General features: G+C 41.9%; 1 protein-coding gene across 1 annotated transcript; it reads left to right on the top strand.

Moving 5' to 3' along the window:
- The first annotated feature begins 6063 nt into the window (after window positions 1–6063).
- On the top strand, window positions 6064–14023 carry pnck (pregnancy up-regulated nonubiquitous CaM kinase). Its single transcript, XM_046364710.1, is given in 15 exon segments — window positions 6064–6113; window positions 7214–7282; window positions 7284–7298; window positions 7568–7614; window positions 7617–7686; window positions 7732–7806; window positions 7967–8105; window positions 9565–9608; window positions 9610–9674; window positions 9929–10007; window positions 11881–11972; window positions 12227–12305; window positions 13667–13754; window positions 13927–13937; window positions 13939–14023. Coding segments are annotated over 15 exon segments (1008 nt in total).
- Window positions 14024–14320: the final 297 nt, after the last annotated feature.

The raw sequence follows: 14320 nt of genomic DNA, 5'->3' as shown, positions 1-14320 counted from the left end.
GCCTTGCTCAGTGCTTTCTGTGGTGGTGGTTCAGCCTTGCTCAGTGCTTTCTGTGGTGGTGGTTCAGCCTTGCTCAGTGCTTTCTGTGGTGGTGGTTCAGCCTAGCTCAGTGCTTTCTGTGGTGGTGGTTCAGCCTTGCTCAGTGCTTTCTGAGGTGGTGGTTCAGCCTAGCTCAGTGCTTTCTGCGGTGGTGGTTCAGACTTGCTCAGTGCTTTCTGTGGTGGGGGTTCAGCCTAGCTCAGTGCTTTCTGTGGTGGGGGTTCAGCCTAGCTCAGTGCTTTCTGTGGTGGCGGTTCAGCCTAGCTCAGTGCTTTCTGTGGTGGGGGTTCAGCCTAGCTCAGTGCTTTCTGTGGTGGCGGTTCAGCCTAGCTCAGTGCTTTCTGTGGTGGGGGTTCAGCCTAGCTCAGTGCTGTCTGTGGTGGTGGTTCAGCCTTGCTCAGTGCTTTCTGTGGTGGTGGTTCAGCCTAGCTCAGTGCTTTCTGCGGTGGTGGTTCAGACTTGCTCAGTGCTTTCTGTGGTGGGGGTTCAGCCTAGCTCAGTGCTTTCTGGTGGGGGTTCAGCCTAGCTCAGTGCTTTCTGTGGTGGGGTTCAGCCTGCTCAGTGCTTTCTGTGGTGGGGGTTCAGCCTTCTGCCAGCCTAGCTCAGTGCTGTCTGTGGTGGTGGTTCAGCCTTGCTCAGTGCTTTCTGTGGTGGGGGTTCAGCCTAGCTCAGTGCTTTCTGTGGTGGTGGTTCAGCCTTGCTCAGTGCTTTCTGTGGTGGGGGTTCAGCCTAGCTCAGTGCTTTCTGTGGTGGGGGTTCAGCCTAGCTCAGTGCTTTCTGTGGTGGGGGTTCAGCCTAGCTCAGTGCTTTCTGTGGTGGGGGTTCAGCCTTGCTCAGTGCTTTCTGTGGTGGGGGTTCAGCCTAGCTCAGTGCTTTCTGTGGTGGGGGTTCAGCCTAGCTCAGTGCTTTCTGTGGTGGTGGGGCAGCCAGCGGAAAATATGGCACGTAGGGGTTGGTAATGTTTTGTCTCAGTGTTCTGTCACTCATGGGGACACTACGTAACCACAAAATCTACGGGGAAAGCTAAAAGAAATTCAAGCCCCTTGGGTTCTGCCATATAGTTACATTTAGAAGTGCCCATCCAAAAAGGCTCAAGGTTATTGGCCACAGATAAAATTATGTCAAATCACGTTATATCTACGGTAGTTTTGATTGGACTGATCATGCCAACATCATACCTTCAAAATCTTAGCTTGCAAGCTAGCAGTCATCGTCATGAATCAAGGCGACTACCGACTGGCAAATCCTTTTCAATCCTTGTCATATGAAGAGAAATAATGAAGAGAAATTAGAGATAAAACGTATCGATGCTCATCGGCCGTTAGACATAAACATTACACAACCAGTTGATTTGGAAGGAATCAGTGGCTAACTGCAAGCATTGCAAAGCAATCACTAGCCTGCTATTCAGTGGAGTGGGTGTGTGGTCCATGTCTGGGTTTAATTTAAGGGTCTCTTTTCCAAGCTTAAAAGGATAAACTTTCAACATTGGCCATGCTGTCAAGACAGCATGACTTCTGCAGCGTTCAAAACAATTGGAAACTCGGAACTGGGAAATTTCAGACTTGAGTGAGTTTAAGACAACTGGGAACTCTGAAAAAAAACATGCTCCGACTGGGAAAATACACTTTGAACGGTCATCCAACTCGGAATTGCAAGTTGGGAACTCGGGCATCTTTCTAGAGCTCCAACCTGAAGATCACTGATGTCATGATTTTCCCTTGTGTTTTTCCATTTCCCATTTGTCTGGAAAGCACCATAAATCCAGAGAATGCCAGACTTTGATTACAATGTTTGATGACAAAATTTGCGCCACCTTCCAAGTCAAGTGAGCACAGCACAACAAGTGAGCACAGTCCAAACATGTATTGTATGCTGCTGCATAATGATGTAATATTCCAGAGAGATATGTATACTGTAGCTAAAAAAGTAATACTAAGTGTATGTTGTGTAGTAAGCTGTTAGTAGCCCATGTGCCTTACCCAAATAATTTGGTCCCTTTTCCCCTGACCTGGTGGTGCACATGTAGCCTATAGCTTGTTTTAAAGAAATGTCATCATCGAATATTGAAAGAGCTTTCATTGTCTGTTTATATGCCCCCTTTATTTATTCTACTATTCTGACTTGGTGTACAGGGAGAACACTATAGGAAAACAACCCTTGTTCTGAATTATATCGCTGTACCTTTCAAAAGTGCTGAAGAAATAAACTCAGCAAAAAAAGAAACATCCCTTTTTCAGGACCCTGTCTTTCAAAGATAATTAGTAAAAATCCAAATAACTTCACTGATCTTCATTGTAATTTAAGCACTGTTTCCCATGCTTGTTCAATGAATCATGAACAATTAATGAACATGCACCTGTGGAACAGTTGTTAAGACACTAACAGCTTACAGACGGTAGGCAATTAAGGTCACAGTTATAAAAACTTAGGACACTAAAGAGGCCTTTCTACTGACTGTTTTTCTTTTGAGGTAAAAAACACCAAAAGAAAGATGCCCAGGGTCCCTGCTCATCTGCGTGAATGTGCCTTAGGCATGCTGCAAGGAGGCATGAGGACTGCAGATGTGGCCAGGGCAATAAATTGCAATGTCCGTACTGTGAGACGCCTAAGACAGCGCTACGGGGAGACAGGACGGACACCTGATCATCCTCGCAGTGGCGGAGCATGTGTAACAACACCTGCACAGGATTGGTACATACAAACATCACACCTGCGGGACAGGTACAGGATGGCAATATCAACTGCCCGCGTTACACCAGGAACGCACAATCCCTCCATCAGTGCTCAGACTGTCCTGTTGTAAGGCAGGTCCTCACCAGACATCACTGGCAACAATGTCGCCTATAGGCACAAACCCACTGTCGCTGGACCAGACAGGACTGGCAAAAAGTGCTCTTCACTGACAAGTTGTGGTTTTGTCTCACCAGGGGTGATGGTCGGATTTGCGTTTACTGTCGAAGGAATGAGCGTTACACTGAGGCTTGTTGTCATTGCCGACAATCTCAACGCTGTGCGTTACCGGGAAGACATCCTTCTCCCTCATGTGGTACCCTTCCTGCAGGCTCATGTCAGCATGACAATGCCACCAGCCATACTGCTCGTTCAGTGCGTGATTACCTGCAATGGCCAGCGAAGTGTTCTGCTATGACCAGCGAAGAGTCTGGGCACGTCAATCCCACTGAGCACATCTGGGACCTGTTGGATCGGAGGGTGAGGGCTAGGGCCATTCCCCCCAGAAATGTCTGGGAACTTGCAGGTGTATATATGCCATTTAGCAGACGCTTGTATCCAAAGCGACTTACAGTCATGTGTGCATACATTCTACATATGGGTGGTCCCGGGAATCGAACCCACTACCCTGGCATTACAAGCGCCATGCTCTACCAACTGTGCCACAGAAGGACCACTCTTGGTGGAAGAGTGGGGTAACATCTCACAGCAAGAACTGGCAAATCTGGTGCAGTCCATGAGGAGGAGATGCACTGCAGTACTTAATGCAGCTGGTGGGCACACCAGATGCTGACTGTTACTTTGGATTTTGATCTATAATATAATATAATTTCCCAAGGTTTTTTACCATACAATATAGCTCAGTATTTGAATAATTTATTTTATACAGTCATTTATGGTCATCTTTATCAAGGGTGTCAATAATTTCAGACCCCACTGTATTACTTCCATACAGATACATGGATATAGTTTATTTGTATATTATTGTAATTGGGCGTGCCACAAACAGGTTGTCACTGTTGAAACATAATCGTTTAACAACAGAGAGCAAAGCCATGAAACTGTCTCCATCTCACTCAACTGGCTCTGGCTTCACTCCATCATCAGGTCATAATGAAAGTGCTTCAGAAGCACGTTTTTATTCTGTCTTCTCCATGAGCACAGGATCATTGTATATGGTACAGTGGGATTAATTCTTGAACTTGACGTTTCAGTTTGTTGGCAGTCAAGCATCTGCCATCACATGAACGTTTGAAGGATTCTTTGAAATGTTCACTGCGCATAGCAACCCTTATAATGCATTTCACCACCTCTTGTCCTCGATTAAGATTGTAACAGGGAGATTACAACTACGGTATGTGATTTCCTGCTTGTAATTCTCACACTCCGTTGTTGAAAGTGTATTGGACTGCCAACGTGCTGAAATACAGATATGTTGGGAGTTGCCCGGATGTCTTTGTCAGAGCCACGATGTGTGAGGTAACGTGGTAGCCATGCCAAGGCAAGGTGGGGGTACTGCTATGGTAACTCTTACATGTTTTGCTCTAAGTTTAGTCCTGAATAGAACCCGTGACTTAGGAGCAGCTGCCATGAAAAGGTTACAGCCTCTTCTTTTATGGCTCTTTGGAAATAGCCATGCCACTGACTCACGATGTTCTCCTCTTTTTTTAAATATAACATGTTCATAAAATGACAGAGGTAGTACTGTAAATGTGTGTAGTGTTCAAATCACAACCGACACATCATCCCCATCATGTACAGTATGTTCTCTACTGTATATGACAGTGAACATGGTGACTGATTATTGATACTATGGTTAGAGAAAGACAGTAGATCCACAAATCATTTTTTTCTTCATTTTCTTCCCCTTCTCAGTTCTCTGACAGGCTCACTTGAAAACATTAAGTTGGTATGATATGCTATGAAAATAATAATTGGCTTAATTGCATATGTGGTATAAAATATATAAACAGATTGTATTCTTTGTTGCTGTGAGTGCCACTGCCAATACATACACCCCCATCATGATGGCTCACACGTTTAGCCAGAGAGAATGGTTTGTTGCTAACCTCCTAATCGGACAGTCTTCAGAGATGACAGATGGACTTTAAGAGTTCCTCCGTTGACAGGAAAGGTATAGTTGCCGTCTAAGTATATTTTATGATATTTGAAATCTGCACACCGCACAGGTAAGGTAAACTATATGCTGTAAACTGGTTGATTGTGAAGGGATAAGTTTAGGTTTCCTGATGAGGAATGTCCAGTGTCCTCTGGAGAAAGAGAATGGGCCTGAAGCAGCTCTGTTAGTGTGTTACAGGTAGAAGATCTGTCTTTCTAGTTAAAACAGGGACACAAAGTTATGGACAATAACATCAGAGACCATATAAAAAGCAGTAGCTGCTATCCAGGCTCCTTGGGATGTCACAACCCTGGTTTCATGTCCACGCCCTGGCTCAGCCCTAGCCGTAACCCTAACCCCTAGCCTTATTTCCAATCCAAATCTATTGGGGAAATCTTGAGGAAACCTGTCTGCAACTCAGGATGCCTTTTAGTACCAATTGACCAGATTTTAGTACTAGTTTAACTGATTGTGTTATAATGAAGAGTTTACAGATAGCCTCTGCATTCTAAAAGGTTGTACATAAAACATGAAGCATGTTGATACAATGTCTCTCCCTAGTGGCTAAAATTCCAAACATCACAGAGGGAAAATGTAATATTCTTCACATTTACATGGACAGAGCCTGTATGAATGGTTACTCTGTGTTGTCTGTTCACACTGCTATGCTTTATCTTGGCCAGGTCGCAGTTGCAAATGAGAACTTGTTCTCAACTAGCCTACCTGGTTAAATAAAGGTGAAATAAAAAATGTTATCAGTTATCACTCAGGACAATTTGAATTCTACACAGCAGTTAGAAGTTTGAAATTACTTTGTCGAACAGCATATTTGAAATTATAAATAGGGAGTGTAATTTCATTTAAAATAATATTCATAATAGTATACATATATCATTTGATTTCAGAAAGACTAGGCACAATAATTAAATGATTTGTTTGTATTTTTGTTCCCAAGGCATGTCCTTTGTGTAAATGCCTCTTCCTCTATTGAACAGCTACTCTGTCGTGAAAGGCATGCAGACTGTTGTATAGACTGCTCTTCAGCCCGAGACGTTTGTTTGAGTTCTTTGTGCCAGGTGGATTAGATCGATTCTCTGGATAACCCTGTGCCCATAGAAGGATAGTGCAGGATGCAGAGACAAAAGCCAGATTTCATCATGTAACTATAACTAATGGTCTGCGGTGCTCCCTTCACAGGCTCAGACAACCTGCGAGTAAACTGGTGCACATTGCTTTCTCCCTAATCATGTATTACAATAAAACAAATTGGACAAAGTGCAAACAGTGTTACCAAACTTAATGTCCCAGATGCAGAGAAATGTTCTGCATAGGGTTATGTTCAACTGAGTAGTTCCTCTTGGCAGTAAGCTGCTAGCACATGGCTTGTTCTTGTGAAGTGGATGTAATGAATAACTGTGAGAGGCAGTTTCCATCCTTGCTCTCTTTATCTGTTTCTTTCTGCTCTATCCTTTTTTAAAGTCAGCTTTTGTGTGGAGAGTGTGGGTGGGGTGGACAAGGATGCTTCAGAAAAAGAAGAGTTTGAGTTTCAATGAAAGCTCATAGAGGCTAAGGAGAGTGGTGACATCTGTATGGAGAGAAAGAACCGTGAAGACCGTTGACAGAATCATTATCCACCACTAGAATCAACAGGTAAACAAGCACCATTTTATTATTTATAACAAAACAACACTTTCCAGATAGACACAGACTTTCCAGATACATGACACTTTCTTTGAATCGTAATTTCTTATTTGTGAGGGCTAGGATTAGGTTATATTTGACCAAGGCATCCTGCTATGCTATTTGGGGCTAATATAATGGCCTTTGTACACTATCAAAATATATAATCAAAATGCACCGAAGGAAAGTTGAATTCTGCATTTTAACATTTTGGCTCCATGGTTGGAAAATGTAATAGTGAATCCCTTGTACAGACAAGTGACTGAGTTGACTGTACAGCTGTCAGAAACCTGCACAGCAGTATAAAGAGTGACTGATTGCTTCCAGAATTATCTCATGAATACTAGAATGACAGATACTCGAACATTTCAGTTGAACACCTTTTTAAAAGGATTTGGCTGGTTAGACATTAGCTCAAAACACTTTAGAATATAAAATATGTGCTACTCTCAACATAATAGTAAAGATTTACATTTGTGTTTATTCTAGAGGTTGTGGTTATTGTGAGGGAAAGTTGTGTGCATTGTTCAGTGACATAGCCAGGTTATGTTTAGCAAAACAACTTACCAGTGTAATTGGGTATTGCTTTTCATTTGAATGGTGAATTAACGGCATATTTTTATCTTTTCCCATTGTACAAAGCCTATTGAAAAGGCCTCTGGTAAAGGAATTCAGGAAGAAAGGATAGGACATCACAACAGTATCTGATCTGAGAGAAGCTGGGAGAGTGACTGTCTGTTGTAGTTTAGCAGATCTAAGCTTCTTTACACTGCACTTTACTACAAATGTATGTTGCCATACAATTCTGTGAGCCATTACCTCAATGTTAACAGCGGTCATGGCACATTCTTCCGTTATCAAGTTTTGAAATGCTTTAGCAGAGGAACCCAGAAACGTCAGACGGGATCAGATGATTGTATAATTATTTTCCAAAATAAAACAATGAGAGCCAGAGCCTGTATGAATGGTTACTAATAATATTTTGGGGTGTTTCAGGGGATCCATTTCTGAGGTGCGGGTGGCTCAGTACTGCCGTACCCTGAGACTTGTATCGGCAAGAGGGTGCTAAAGGGAAAAGAGGGCATGTTGGAGAATGAGATTGCAGCGCTCCGCAGGTTAGTGTCATGTTTAACGAATACAAAACACTTTTTTTATACCAGACTCAACCATCCCAACATGGTGGCAATGGAGGAGACCTTTCAGACATCGTCAAAACTGTCTCTTGTTATGACTCAGTGGTGGAATCATATTTTAGATACCCAGTAATTATGTAATCTAAAGATTGTTCATCCCATATCTTATATTTCACGTTGCAATAGAAGGCATGTCCCAGCCCCAAGAGAAAAGTTGAGTCAAATAATAAATGAGCTACGGTGTTTACCCCTAAATGAAAAGCGTGTCACAATAGTGTTTACAGGAGGCAAGTTTCTGGAGAGGGGGAGCTACACAGAGAGATGCCAGCCGTGTCCTACTGCAGGTTCTGGAAGCAGTCCAATAACTCCACCAGCTGGGTATCGTGCACAGGGACCAGAATGTACAACTTGTCCTCTAGCTGTTATAATATCACATGTTACTACGTACGCCTCTTGGAGGGAATGCAGCACCCTGCTACATCTCAACTCCCCGTGGAGTGAACACGTATGTGGTCGTAGGTGCGGGGAAGGACGACAGAGGCAGAGAAAAATCCCGTTTACAGGGAATTTATTCTTCATTAACACGGGAAGGTGGGGAAAAGGGTCTAGTCAGAACCAAAGAAAGTACACATTATAGAGTCCCCTCTCCTACAGCATGTTACCTGCCTTTCCACTACTTACCTAACTTTCAGCACCACCTGGCGCGCACTAACCAAAATACAGGGGGGATGCCCGTAAACCTATTAATTAAACACTCCCAAGGTGCGCCCCCCCCGGAACAAATTAAAAATAAGTGAAAAAATTCATTAACAAAAACACTATATCTTATTAGCATACACATACCTCTGAAGGAGCAGCTACAAAATAATATCGACAAAACATTTGTGGTCCTTCTGTAGCTCAGTTGGTAGAGCATGGCGCTTGTAACGCCAGGGTAGTGGGTTCGATTCCCGGGACCACCCATACGTAGAATGTATGCACACATGACTGTAAGTCGCTTTGGATAAAAGCGTCCGCTAAATGGCATATATTATATTATTATTATTATATTACATTTACTGAGCGCAAACACAATCAAAACAGGACATAAAAATAAGCTCTCTCTCTGACAAAGGAGCACTGGCTTTTATCAAGCTGTAGAAGGAGTTGGTAATTGAAGAGCCAGCTGTTTCCCCTGACGAGAGGGAGGGGTCAGAGCGCCAATCAGCGATGGGGCGGACCAATCAGCTGCGTGAGGAATCCAGGATGCTATTTCCAGAATACACACATACAAACCCACAACAACACAGCAACTGGGGAACGTAACAACTTTACACAGGGACCTGAATGTACAACTGTCCTCCAGCTGTAATAATATCATTTAACGCATGGACCCGAAGGTGATCTGCTTTATAGTTTGGCAGCAGTGTTAAATAGATAGATAGATAGATAGATAGATAGATAGATAGATAGATAGATAGATAGATAGATAGATAGATAGATAGATAGATAGATAGATAGAGCTTAATTGTCAATAAAGCATTATGGACTTTCTATTATTATTATTGTTATTATTATTTTTAGTATTATTATTGTTATTATTGTGATCATTATTATTATTGTTATTATTGTTATTATTGTTATTATTATTATTATTGTTATTATTATTGTTACTATTATTATTGTTATTATTGTGATCATTATTATGATTGTTATTATTATTATTATTATTATTATTATTGTGATCATTAGTATTATTGTTATTGTTATTGTTATTATTGTGGTTATTATTATTATTATTGTTATTATTATTGTGGTTGATGTTATTATTGTTATTATTATTGTGGTTGTTATTATTGTTATTATTATTATTCCTCCCAGCCTGAGAACTTACTATATCAGACTTCGTCTATAGATTCCAAGTGCCTTTGGCCTGTCCAAGTTGGAAGAGCAGTGTGCTCACCACAGCATGTGGACCCCTGCTTATGTGGGTGAGGATCCGCAAATGCATACATCTCATCTGAACCCTCATCATGTAGAATCATGTCCTTCTGTAGCTCAGTTGGTAGAGCATGGCGCTTGTAACGCCAGGGTAGTGGGTTCAATTCCCGAGACCACCCATACGTAGAATGTATGCACACATGACTGTAAGTCGCTTTGGATAAAAGCGTCTGCTAAATGGCATATATATATATAAAGCAGTTTGAACCTCACACATAAACCCTCTCTTTAATTTTGTGTGCAGCCCCATAGCTTCTGCAGCAGAAATATTATGATAAAGAGGTGGACCTATGGGCTCTGGGAGTGATCATCTACAGTCAGAAGTTTACATACACTTAGGTTGGAGTCATTAAAACTCGTTTTTCAACCACTCCACAAATTTCTTGTTAACAAACTATAGTTTTGACAAGTCGGTTAGGACATCTACTTTGTGCATGACATCAAGTAAATTTTCCAACAATTGTTTACAGACAGATTATTTCACTTAAAATTCACTGCATCACAATTCCAGTGGGTCAGAAGTTTACATACACTAAGTTGACTGTGCCTTTAAACAGCTTGGAAAATTCCAGAAAATGATGTCATGGCTTTAGAAGCTTCTGATAGGCTTATTGACATCATTTGAGTCAATTGGAGGTGTACCTGTGGATGTATTTCAAGTCCTACCTTCAAACTCAGTGCCTCTTTGCTTGACATCATGGAAAAATCTAAAGAAATCCGCCTAGACCTCCACAAGTCTGGTTCATCCTTGGGAGCAATTTTCAAATGCCTGAAGGTGCCATGTTCATCTGTACAAACAATTGTACGCAAGTATAAACACCATGGGACCACGCAGCCATCATACCGCTCAGGAAGGAGACGCGTTCTGTCTCCTAGAGATGAACGTACTTTGGTGCGAAAAGTGCAAATCAATCCCAGAACAACAGCAAAGGAAATTGTGAAGATGCTGGTGGAAACAGGTATAAAAGTATCTACTGTAAATCGAGTCCTATATTGACATAACCTGAAAGGCCGCTCAGCAAGGAAGAAGCCACTTCTCCAAAACCACCATAAAAAAGCCAGAATACGGTTTGCAACTGCACATGGGGACAAAGATCAGACTTTTTGGAGAAATGTCCTCTGGTCTGATGAAGCAAAAATATAACTGTTTGGCCATAATGACCATCGTTATGTTTTGAGGAAAATGGGGGATGCTTGCAAGCCAAAGAACACCATTCCAACCATGAAGCACAGGGGTGGCAGCATCATGTTTTAGGGGTTCTTTCCTGCAGGAGGGACTGGTGCACTTCACAAAATAGATGGCATCATGAGGAAAGGAAAATGATGTGGATATATTGAAGCAACATCCCAAGACATCAATCAGGAATTTAAAGCTTGGTTGCAAATGGGTCTTCCAAATGGACAATGACCCCACGCATACTTCCAAAGTTGTGGCAAAATGGCTTAAGGACAACAAAGTCAAGGTATTGGAGTAGCCATCGCAAAGCCCTGACCTCAATCCTATAGAACATTTGTGGGCAGAACTGAAAAAGTGTGTGCGAGCAAGGAGGCCTAAAAACCTGACTCGGTTACACCAGCTCTGTCAGGAGGAATGGGCCAAAATTCACCCAACATATTGTGTGAGGCTTCTGGAAGGCTACCCGAAACGTTTGACCCAAGTTAAACAATTTAAAGGCAATGCCAATCAAATACTAATTGAGTGTATGTTAACTTCTGACCAACTGGAAATGTGATGAAAGAAATAAAAGCTGAAATAAATCCTTCTCTCTACTATTATTCTGATATTTCACATTATTAAAATGAAGTGGTGATCCTAACTGACCTAAAACAGGGAAGTTTTACTAGGAATGTATTTGGCTAAGGTGTATGTAAACTTCCAACTTCAACTTTGAGTGTTTAGTAATGGTAAATTCTTCACATTTTAGTTAAAGGGATACTTCAGGATTTTGGCAACGAGGCCCTTTATCTACTTCCCCAGAGTCAGATGAGCTCATGGATACAATTTGTATGTCTCTGCATCCAGTAGGAAGGAAGTTGCCAATTAGCAAAGAGCAATGACTGGAAGTCCATGGGACTTCTATGCAGACTTCCAGGGTTAGTAGATAAATGGCTTTATTGCCAAAATCCGATGTATCCCTTTAATACAGACAAGTGAAAAATGATGTTGTGTTAAAAGGTTTTATTTGAATGTTCCAGACTCTGTGGCTACCCTCTATTTTATGACCACAATGACTCACATATGTACGTGTTGATCATAAAGGCTGAATATGAGTTTGACTCTAACTCAGGTACAGTATGTAGTTGAAGATACTGAGAGATCCTTTTACCTAGACTGTATTAGTTCTTTACATCACACCTCACATGTATTTCACACACAATGTCATCCCTGTCTTGGCAATAATGACTTATTTTTCTTTCAGTGTGCTTTTCATTTAATTGACATGTATTTTTTTTAAATGTTTCTTTCACTGTGCTTTTCTTTAGTCTTTAAAAATGTATGACCTCATGAATGCTGCTTCCCTCTCCAAAATATTCCGTTCAGCAATAGATTTCATTCCACGCATGTTGCAGAAAGAACCAGAGATGAGGTACAATTGTGAGCCGGCCTTGAAGCAACCTTGGTGAGTTTAAAAATAGACTAGTAGCTATGTGTGTATTCCACAGGAGGTTGGTGTCACCTTAGTTGGGGAGGAAGGGCTTGTGGTAATGGCCGGAGTGGAATCAGTGGAATGGTATTAAATACTGCATGGCCAGGCATGACTCAAACACCATCATTAACTTTTCAGACGACACAACAGTGGTAGGCCTATCCCTCAACGTAACCAAGACTAAGGAGATGATTGTGAACTACAGGAAAAGGAGGACCGAGCACATCGGCATTCTCATCGATAGGGCTATAGTGGAGCAGGTTGAGAGCTTCAAGTTCCTTGGTGTCCACATCACCAACAAACTAACATGGTCCAAACACACCAAGGCAGTTGTGAAGAGAGCAAGGCCTAGCCTATTCCCCCTCAGGAGACTGAAAAGACTTGGCATGAGTCCTCAGATCCTCAAAAGGTTCTACAGCTGCAACATTGAGAGCACTGCCTGGTACGGCAATTGCTCGGCCTCCGACCACAAGGCACTACAGAGGGTAGTGCGTACGGCCCAGTACATCACTGGGGCTAAGCTGCCTGCCATCCAGGACCTCTACACCAGGTGGTGTCAGAGGAAGTCCCTAAGAATTGTCAAAGCCCCAGCCAACCGGTGTCTGTATGTAGCCTCGCTACTTTTATAGCCACGCTGCTGTATATAGACTGTCTTTTTACTGTTGTTTTATTTCTTTACCTACCTATTGTTCACCTAACACCTTTTGGCACCACTGGTTAGAGCATGTAAGTAAGCATTTCACTGTAAGGTCTACTACACCTGTTGTATTCGGCGCACGTGACAAATAAACTTTGATTTGATTTGAAATACATCAAACATGGTTTCCATGTGTTTGATGTGATGCCATTCCATTGGCTCCGTTCCAGACGTCATTGTGAGATGTCCTCCCCTCAGCAGCCTCCAGTGCTGTATTAGCTTCTATATGTCCTTTAGTGAGAATGGTCAATACTATAACATCATGTGTTTTGTCTACTTAAGTACAGAATGAAATGTTCTATACAACACAATTAATGGGTGCCTCTGATAAATGGGGATATTTTCTATAGCCTATCATAACTAAAACATTTCCATGGCAGTTGAGTTTGAAACATTAATTACTTTAATGCAAACAAATTCTTGAAGTTCAAAATATGACATTTTCTTGATTTATCCTGTAAATCCAGTATTTTATTTTGATTGAATATCACCTTATTTCTTTGAGGATTTCAATGAAAAGCATCCTGTAGGTCTATCAGTATAACACATACAGTAAAGTAAACATACAGCATACGCCTCTATAATAATAGTGGGATGGATGGCTTGTTAATTGGTGCAGGACGTGTTGTTGAGTCAGGATATCGGGAGGAGCCGCTCTGGAGAATAACATACATGGGTCCATCAGTGAGCAGATTCAGAAGAACTTTGCTAAGAGCAAGTGGAAGGTAAGCTTAGTCCTGCCTGGGTACTGTTTAAAATGTCCAGAACATCACAACATGGCACATTTTCTCCTATAAACCTGGAACCTGGATATGTTTCCTATTATTTTGGTTATGTGCATCAGCTCTTCTACGTGCAGGAATCCACTTAACTACAAGTCTGCATTGTGTTTTTCAGAGGGCATTCAATGCTCAGTAAGAATAATGTAGCAGTAGAGGAAGAGGCTAAGATACAGACCAAAGCCATACTGCAAGGTGAGGGACGAATGGCATAAAAAGTCCCAACATCAACATCCCTCAGCAAACAGACAGCAGTCGCTACAGTAACCTGTATTTTTTTCTCCTGCTTTACATTTACCTCATTTATCAGATGCTCTTATCCAGAGCGACCTACAGGAGTGAGTGCATACATTTTCATACTTTCTTCATACTGGGCCCCCCATTGAAATCAAATCTACAACCCTGGTGTTGCAAGTGCCATGCTCTACCAACTGAGCTACACTGAGCTAACAAGAGATTAATCTATGTCTGGCAGAGAAATCACCTCAGAAGAATCCTGTGCCATTTAGGGC

The sequence above is a fragment of the Oncorhynchus gorbuscha genome, linkage group LG10, assembly GCF_021184085.1.
Source record: "Oncorhynchus gorbuscha isolate QuinsamMale2020 ecotype Even-year linkage group LG10, OgorEven_v1.0, whole genome shotgun sequence".
NCBI lineage: Eukaryota > Metazoa > Chordata > Actinopteri > Salmoniformes > Salmonidae > Oncorhynchus > Oncorhynchus gorbuscha.
The sequence above is the reverse complement of the archived record's forward strand: the minus strand, read 5'-3'. Positions and strand labels throughout refer to the sequence as shown.